This window comes from Physeter macrocephalus, chromosome 13 (genome assembly GCF_002837175.3).
Source record: "Physeter macrocephalus isolate SW-GA chromosome 13, ASM283717v5, whole genome shotgun sequence".
In the NCBI taxonomy this organism is placed as follows: domain Eukaryota; kingdom Metazoa; phylum Chordata; class Mammalia; order Artiodactyla; family Physeteridae; genus Physeter; species Physeter macrocephalus.
Window position 1 is genome coordinate 86,516,613 of NC_041226.1, and position 9,999 is coordinate 86,526,611.

The window sequence follows — 9,999 nt, forward strand, 5'->3', positions numbered from 1 at the left end:
CGGAGCCTGTGCCCCGCAACGGGAGAAGCCACAGCAGTGAGAGGCCCGCGTACCGCAAAAAAAAAAAAAAAAAAAGGAGCAGGGGAATGGGGGAATTACATTTAAAAAGCCCAAATCAAACCAAACCAAACAATAAGAAAAAGCACCTCCCTTTAAGTAAGTATGGGATAAATATTTGTAAAAATTGTCTAACAAACCACTATAATACAATGTGACGTGTACAAGGCTGTCCAAGGCAGCCTGACTTATAATCTTGGAAAGTTAAAAACAATCTAAACTATCTGCAGAGTACTATTAAAACTTAACAGGGTACAACTGTACAGTGAAGTCTTAGGCTACCATTAAAATGAGTGAGGTAGAGTCGTATCAGATCTGGAAAGATGAACACGATATTTACTTTGGGGGGGTGGGGAAGCAGATTACATATCAATATATACAGGATATGACTATTTTAGTTTAAGAAAACGATACACATCAAACCCCAAGAGATACACATCAAATCACTGAGGGCTGTTATCTCTGGAACAGGGAACTTATAGGGCAGCTTTCGTTTTCTACATTATATAGCTCTACACCATAGACTTTTTGTGGACTTGTAATAGTTTTATAATCAGAAAAACAATGAAGGTACTTCCATTAAGTAATAAGGGAATTATTCTATAGAGGTTTCAGAAATGCATTTTTTTTTTTTTTAAAGAAAGTGTTTGCAAACTCTTAAATAGTACTTTTCAGGGAAATTTTCCTACTCAAAAAAAGTCTGTTTCCAGAAAGTGAGAACAGAAGGAAACACATAGCAAGGACAGAGAATATTTCACAATCATCACTGAACGATGAATCTTAGAAATTTCTTTGCAAGTCATGCTAACTGCCTAGACATGCACAAAACAAAGCCCCTTAGATGTCCTTGATTCTTAACTTCAGGAGTGACAAAAAACTCTCCAATAAAATCCTTGAACGGGGTTAAGATACATAATCTTTCAAAAAATTTTTCTAAAATATTAGCTAGAAATGGAAACAAATTTCTTAATTTGAATCCTAAATGATTCAAAAGTCTTTGACAAATTCCACTGAAATTTCCCTTCTAACATAAAGTTTTAGCTGCTAGTTAAGAAGTGCTATATACCTGCTTCTCATGGAAGGCTTATATGATAAAAACCGTGCTCCTCCATTAACCCTAATTCTAGAATACAACTTGGGCTTACACAATAATGGTTTTCTTCTGAGTGCAAGGAATACTTCTGAAGATAAACCCAATATCCAATGAGAAAGATTTGACCACAGAGAAGTCGGGATGATGGTACGACTGTGTAGAGATTATGGAAAGCAGGCTGCTCAAGTGTGAAGCTCAGCATCTCGAGCAGAATTTACTAGCTTGAAGACCCACTGGAGAGCATGAATCAGAATAAAAGCTGGAGTCCAGAGCGTGGTGAGAACACCGGACTGCGGGCAGCACAGTCTAGCATTTTCTGAACTGTAGCAGAAAGTAACACATGTCAAATGAAGTGGACTCTAACACAGAGTCAACAAAAGGGGCTGCTGAGTTAGAGCCCACATTAAACTAGGCACTACGTGTAAGCACACTTCTATGTCAAGTGGGCTAGGGCGGCGTGGATGCCTGGCCAGGGCACTTTATGGTGACTGTAAAAACTAATTTCGGTTAAGAGTAATTACGCCTGAGTGAGTGTTGGAAGCATGTGAAGCCACAGTCTTTTAATACTGAATTATATCTACTCTGAGATCTTATATTGTAACAGATCCATTTTACTTTCTGTGTTTTACCAGCTTTTGAATTGTCCTCGTAAATCCAAAGAGTTTTTCTTTCCTTTGTAGTAGAAGAAATAAGAGTTCAATATTCTGATCCCCTCCTCTCTAAACTTTGATTATCCAGCAAGGCAGGTGCTCCTTTTTAGGAAGAACATTTAAAGGCAGGCTTTCTCCTATTGCTCTCATATTTCAGAAGTCTACAGAGCTGCTGAAGGGCTCACTAATTTCCTGGATAGTCTACATCAACTGAGGCCTTTCAAATATGTCTTTACTGTACTTGATTTCACATCAAGCTGCCTTTGTGATCTACAACAATAAACTCCACTGTGGAGCATATCTTTCACCTTTATTTTCACTAAAACAAAAGCGCAAACTTACCTGAAGCTTTATCACCAGATGACAATTGACTGGACGCTGGTGTGGGCCCAGACGGCTTTAAGGCGTTTATCAGAGATCCCTATAACAGGAGCAAGACATTTATGTGAAGCCACAAACGAGCCTTTGGAATAAAGGAACGTGTAAAACGATAACATAATTTAAAATAAGCAAGCACAAACACTTTTATTTAGTTTAATTTTGTTTTTTCCGTTTCAATTTAAGTCAGTATTTTTAAATGCTTACCGCATGTAAGATCGTATCAGAGATGGGAATATTCCACAAGCACCAAGAAAACAGAGTCATGCCTGTTTAGCTTGTGGCTATTTCCTCAGTGCCTAACACAACACTTGGCACGTAAAAGGCACTGGGATATTTGATACACAAATGAAGGAAGAAGTTAATGAATGAAATAGGTCCTGGCTCTCAATAAAACTTTTAATAAGTTTAGAAAGCAAAACTGTTCAACTTATCCATCTGCAGCGAATGTTCCTTTCCTCTTGGTAAGGCAAGACGATTTGTGCCTTACTGTGTGTCCTCCAAGGTGAACATGGAAACCTCCAGAAGAAAGACCAAATGCTAACTGCTTAAGTGTCATGTTAAGTCATGGCAAGCTAAGGAATAGAGAGCCACGTCTGAGAACTCACAATAGGCAAGTTCTGATGTTCAACCTCAAACATAATCCACCATTATTTCTAGAGACAGAGACGAGTAGCAGAGAAACCAGGTATCCTTAGGGAACGTTTCAGAGAGAGCTTGATCTACCTTTCAGCCATCTCCTATTATTTTCTTTTGGATGGTTTAACTGTTTACAATATAACCTATTTTTGTAAGAGACAATGTTTATCAGGCAAAAGCCTGAAAGTAGACATAACACACGTCACTGAAGATGCAAGGTCTGAAAAACAGGGATTGCAAGAGAAAGCAAGAGAACCTATCCCCTGGATGCTGATACTGAAAGGTACAATGAACAAAGCAGTGGACAGGAAGAAGTTGGAAGACTTGGGTTCCAGCTCTGGTTCCATCATTTAATAAAAACCGTGGAAGCCTGCGTTAGTCACTTGAGCCCCGGCTTCTTCATTAGTGAAACACAGCTGAACACCTGTCTTGTCTATACGGTTGTTGTATGGGTTAACTAAGACAAAGTTAAATGAAAGTAAATTTCAACTCCACACAGATACCCCATACAAATATAGAATTATGACCCAAGATTACTAGGTGCAGAATGTCACATGGCCTACAAAGACAGTATCAGGTTCTAACTGACCTACTAGGTCAAGACTGGCATAAATTGTGGGGAAAGGGTCACAGGTCTTCGTCAGACTTGTAGTTCATTTAAACAACATGAGGACTTAGTACAGTATCGTCTTCAGTTACAAAGACAGTCCCTGCGTGTCACATCAGCAAAGCCCAAATCAGCAATTTACCTGCTTAGCTTGGCTAGCAGCCGCTGGGGTCAACATCGGGTGAGGTGTTTTGGCTGCGGAGTACGGCACTGAAGAACTGAAAAACACAAAGCATATGCTCAAGAGAAGGGCATGACTGGGTGTAAATCACATTCATCCCTGAACCAACCTTCTGTCCAAAAAATCATATCAATTTTGGGGTAGAAGATAGATGTCTGGGACGCTAATCAAAGTCATTTGACATTTTTCGGATTGAAGAATAAATTCTTTAAATGAAGTTTGGGTCTTTAGCATAAAAGTCAAAGCAGTGACCTGCAATCCTAGGAAAAAATTATGACTATTCAGAAGTAGACCCTTTTCTTATCCGGAGACTCGGCCTACTGCACCTCCGCCCAACACCCACCGCCATTCCGGACCACGTGGGGAATTCCTGATTCTGTCTTCCAAGCCTGAGAAAATGTTCAACAGGATCTACGGGATGTATATGATCTGGCTCAAGGAAGAGATCTCAGCTTCTCACAGCAACCAGCCCTGGGAGCCCAGCGCTCACGATGTCAGCACACCAGAGAGTCAAACGTACCACGGTTCCGTTCGCGACCCGCACTTCTGCTATGCTATGAAAAGTGCATCCAGGGCGTGTGCAGGAAGAGTCCTCACCACCTTTTGTTACCCCTGAACACAGTAAGCAGGGACCCGTTATTTCAGTAATCACTTAGTGTGAATATGTGACGGCAAAAAATCACCTGTTTAATGCAAAGCTCTATTCTTGGCTCCTGGGAGCAATTCTTTCCATCAATCTATCTGTCCTCAGTGCAGAGCTACTTTGACTAGTATGCATAGGAACAGCAATTGTAGGACGCGGTTTTCTTTTTCGGAACTCTCATTTAGGCAGAATTAATAATTTTCCATTGAAAGATTAACTCGGAAGAGGAAAGACAAAAATAAGCCCATAGAAAAAAATTATCCAACATTTTAATAATCTTACAGTCACCTCAGGATACTCTCCTGGAATAATACAGGAACCTTCCCAAACAAACTTTATTAGATTCAGAGAGAAGAAAAAAGGCAGTTATTTTCAATGAAACAGAACCTCTTTATTTTCCTACTGAAGAGAGAAGCAGCTGTAAATGTGCGCCTCTCTGAAGAGACACACCCCTGCTCCCCTGAGATGTTCTACCAAACAGGTAGGCAGGGACACTGCTCCCTGCATCTGCTGACTCTCCAACGAGAAAAGGAACGTGTGAGTGAGATGCTGGGACTGAGAAATCCCTGGGTGGACACAGCAGACTTAGGTGGAAAAATGGCTGCAGCTCAGGCGAATCACGAGGGCAATGAAAATCTTTCATGCTTTCTAAAGATAAGCAAAAAAGAAACTACAAATAAAAAGAAAACCAGCAATTCACCCAATTTTAGAACATTTTTTGCACCCTAAACTTAGTTATGACATGATGGTAAATTAAATCATGCATGAAGTAGACTGAGTGTAATTATTGTTCCATTTACTTGTGATAATGCTATAAATCTCTTGGGTGTCCTAAATCCCCAAACACACAAAATTAGGATTCACAGTGCTTACACACCGGGCCATATGACAACCCTGCAGAAAAATGCTGCTCAGTGCAATCAGCTAGCAAACCTACTGACTACATCGGACCCACCATGATCCAAGAGCACAAACAGAAAAGAACAGTATACTACCAAACAAATGTGTTCAAAGACTTGTGTGTGACTGTGAACCAAAACAATGGAAATCAACAGCTAGAAATGTTCAAGAGAAGATGGAAATACTAAACTTGGAATTATCATATTTTGGATGACTGTATTCTACTTTCTAGCAGTATGGACCTGAAAAGAGATCACTGGAAATTTCATTTGAAATGTTCTGTTCCACAGCTGAAAACAGAAATCAAAGGACCACAGGCAGAAAATGGCACTGTCACATATATTTACTACATGAGTCTACAAATGACATTTATACTACTGCCAACACTAGGGCACTGCTTTAGAAAGGAGGAATGGAGCTACACAGGTCACTAAGAGTAGTAAAATTAGGTTCTGGGAGAAAAACAACTGCAACAGAACTTAAGTTCGCCGACTCTCCATTACCCAGACCGTCCTGATAAAAGTTAATACACAAGTGGAGGTGAACATATCAAGTATGATAAACATCAAGATATGTCACAACAAACCTCGTTCAAACACTGCCTTGAACACAGGAAAGCCATTTTTTTGTTTTTTTGCCGCACCCTATCAGCACTGCCTGCCGACACAGGCAGGCTAATGCACACACATTCTAGGGCTGTGTACTCTACACACAATGATAAAATTGAGTTGTTGAGATTGTGAAGCATTAAAATGTTGCCTAGGCCCTTTCTTAGTGGTCCCTTAAACTTTAATGAACTTTAACAAGGTAAACATTCATACTATTGTTGTGAAAGGGGCCAACTACTCATTCTTCTACCTATTTCAACATTTTAAAGAGCTTAAAAACCAGCAGACCTGGTTATGTTTTATTTTGGTAAGTCTTGATCATTACCATGTACATCTTTTTATATAGTCACATATGACACAGTGGATCTAAACTGTGAAAGCTGCTAAAGTTAACTATTTAATGAACTATGAATTTTTTGTAATTATTTAAAGGTGAAGCAAGTAAGGAGACAGGACTACTTATCAAGAGCAACTGAAGAAATAAATCAGGAGAGAAAAAGAAAATAATAGAAGATATTGAAAACAAAAGCTCTCAGTTCATTTTTTCACCTATCAGACTGTAGTAATTGTAAAGTTTGATAATCTTGGCAAAGATATGGGGAACCAGATTGTCATACACTGCTTGTGGGAAGGAGAAATTGGTATCAGCTCTACTGAGAGAAAGTTGACAACAATTATAAAAATTATATGTATGTATATACACTCACATACATGGATATCTCCTTTGCCTCAGCAGTCCTACAACTGAGAATTTATCCAACAGATATGGCTGCAAGCATGCAAAATTATCTAAGTGTCAAATTATTTTAGCATTGCTGGTAACAACCTAAGAAGCACATCCCTGAATATCAGTCAGAAGAGAAAAAAAAAGCTATCAGTTCACTTTTAGGGGTTTCTTATGTCTTGTTACCACCAACTGTTGTCCCCTATTGGTAAATTTTATGTCTTTGAAGACTCAAATGCTTTCCAAAATATCATCTAAGAGTCTGCTAAATCAAACTGTAGTTTGTGCACGCATGTCTAGGTGCCAGGTAACTGAAATAATGCAAGTTGGAACTGCATTAGAGCTTTAAAAAAGACCTATATTAAATATGAAAACAGGATTGTTAAGAATTTATAATGACATGGAAAAATGTTAACAATTAAGTTTCATGATTAAGCTGAGAGGTTACAAAGCAGCATGTATTCAGATTTTACTTTATTTATTGATCTTCCCACGCCGTGCAGCTTGCGGTATCTCAGTTCCCTGACCAGGGACTGAACCGGGCCACGGCAGTCAAAATGCGGAATCCTAGCCACTAGAGCACCAGGGAACTCCCCCCAAATTTTACTTAAAAAAACTAAATCTTCATGGAATAAAGATGAAGAAACATGTAAACAGTGATTAAGCATTTGCAGTGGGAATAAAGGTAATTTAAATTTTGTTCTTTTTTAACTATCTGCGATTTTCATACTATCTACAATGAACATTTGTAGTAAGAAAAATAAAAGAATGAAAGTTTTTTTAAGGTTATGGTAATTACTATAGTTATTATTATTATTATTATTTTTTTTCTTTTGGTACGCGGGCCTCTCACTGTTGCGGCCTCTCCCGTTGTGGAGCACAGGCTCCGGACGCGCAGGCTCAGCGGCCGTGGCTCACGGGCCCAGCCGCTCCGCGGCATGTGGGATCTTCCCAGACCGGGGCACGAACCCGTGTCCCCTGCATTGGCAGGCGGACTCTCAACCACTGCGCCACCAGGGAAGCCCTATAGTTATTATTTTTAAAGTGGGGCAACATCTTTAAGTCAGTGAAGGAAAAAACTGTCAACCTAAAATTCCTTACTTAGGAAAAATATCTTTCAAAAACAAAGATGAGATAAAGACCCTGGAAGACACACAAAAGATGGAAGAATTCAGATCTAAACCTGAAGAAATGTTAAAGAAGTCCTTGAGCAGAAGGAAAATCATACTGGATGGAAACCCGGGACTGAACAAAGGAATGAAGAACACCGGAAATGATAACTATATGGGAAAAGAAAAGATATTTTTCTTATTTAGTTCTGTTTAAAAGATAATCAACTGTTTATAACAACATATCATGGGATTTATAACATAGGTAGAAGGAAAATATACAACAACAATAGCACAAAGGTGGGAGGGGAGAAATAGAAGAATACTGTTATAGACTCTTTTACTATATTTTAACAGTATAATCACACTTGAAGATAGACTGTGATAAGTTAAAGATGTGTACTATAAACCCTAATGCAACTACTTAAATAACACTCAGAGGTATAGCTAATAAGCCAATGAAAAAGATAAAACAGAATCATAAAAAAAAATCACTCAATCCAAAAGAAGGCAGAAAAAGAGGGAAAATGGAACACAGAACAAATGGGACAGACAGAAAACAAATAGCAATATAACAGATTAAAACCCAAACATGTTAATAATCACATTAAATGTAAATGACCTAAGTACTCCAATTAAAAGTCACAGACTGTCAGATTGGATAAAAAAAAAAAGATCCAACTACATGCTGTCTACAAGAAACCCATTTTAAATATAAAGACACAAGATAGGTCTAAAATAGAAAGAAGGATAAAAAAGCTATACCACACTAGCACTAAACAAAAAAAGCTGGACTGGCTACATTAACATAGGAGAAAGTAGATTTCAGAGCAATTAATCTTACAAGGGAGAAAGAGAGTTATTTTGTAATGACAAACTGGGTCATTTCATCAAGAGTATGTAACAATTCTAAACATTTATGCAACTAATAACAGAACTTCAACATGAAGCAAAAACTGATAGAACTGTAAGGAAAATAAATCCACAACTATAGTTGAAAATACCAACACCATTCTCATTAATTGATGGAACAAGCAGACAGAAAATTATCACTATCAACCACCTTAACTTAATTGACATTTATGGAACACTACAACCAACAAGAGTAGAATACATGTTCTCTTCAAGTGCACACAGAACATTTACCAAGATGACTGATATTCTAGGTCAGGGAATGGCAAACTACAGACCAAAGACCAGCTGCCTGTTTTTGTAAATAAAGTTTTACTGTAACAAAACCCATGCCCATTCATTTACAGTTTGTCTACAGCTGCGTTCAGGCTGCAATGGCAGAGTTGAGTAGTTGAGACAGAGACTATATGTCACACAAACTTAAAATATTTACTATATGGCCCTTAAAAAAAAACCTTGCTGATCCCAGTTATGGGCCATAAAAGAAGTCTGAATAAATCTAAAGAAGTCAAGTCATACAAAGCATGTTCTCTGACCACAATAATTAAATTGAAAATCAATAACAAAAAGATACCTAGAAAATGTCCAGTTATTTAGAAACTAGATAACACACTTTAAAATAATCCATAAGTATAAAAAAAACACAAAAATATTTTGAACGGAATGAAAATGAAAAATAACGTATACAAAATCTGTGGGATGTAGCCAAAGCAAGTCTTAGAGGGAAATTTATAGCACTAAAATGCCTGTATTAGAAAAGAACAGTCTCAAATCAATGACATTAGCTTCTACCTTAAGAAACTAGAAAAAAGAGTAAATAAAACCCAAAGTAAGCAGGAAAATGAAATAATAAAGACCAAGTAAAAAAGTAATAGGAAAAAAAAAAAATCAATGAAACCAAAAGCTGGTTTCTTTGAGATCAATAAAATTGATAAACCTCTAGCTAGACTGATGAGGGAAAAAAGGACACAAATTACCACTAACAGGAAAGAGGGAAGTGAAATCATTATGAATTCTATCCACATTAAAAGGATGATAATCAGTGACTATTACAAAAAATGTCATGCCAATAAATTCGACAACTCAAATGAAATGAACAAATTTCTTGGAAGACACAAACTACCAAAGTTCACTCAAGAAGTAGATAAGCTGAATAGTCCTATCTGCTAAAGAAACTGAAATTTCCAAGCCAAAATGACTTCAGTGGTGAATTCTACCAAACACTTAAGGATGAAATAATAACAAATCTACATAAACTCTTCCAGGAAACTGAAAAGGGAAGGAACACTCCCCAACTCATTCGGTAAGGCCAGCATTACTCTGATACCAAAATGAAACAAAGATATTACAAAAAAAACAAAATCTACAGATCAATATCGCTCATTAAGACATGAAAAAATTCTTAACAGGGGCTTCCCTGGTGGCGCAGTGGTTGAGAGTCTGCCTGCCGATGCAGGGGACACGGGTTCGTGACCCGGTCCGGGAAGATCCCACATGC

The 9,999-nt window shown here is 38.0% G+C and overlaps 1 protein-coding gene across 5 annotated transcripts in view; it reads right to left on the bottom strand.

Annotated features, from left to right (window-relative positions):
- NUP214 (nucleoporin 214) overlaps positions 1-9,999 on the bottom strand; it is a 101,033-nt gene that overhangs the window by 38,648 nt on the left and 52,386 nt on the right. For all 5 annotated transcript variants that reach the window (XM_007115571.4, XM_007115570.4, XM_007115569.4 and 2 more), the window contains 2 exons: positions 3,567-3,642; positions 2,143-2,221 (listed from right to left, as the gene is read on the bottom strand). In XM_007115571.4, coding sequence (XP_007115633.2) covers positions 2,143-2,221; positions 3,567-3,642 — 155 coding nt within the window. The remainder of the gene's footprint in view (positions 1-2,142; positions 2,222-3,566; positions 3,643-9,999) is intronic.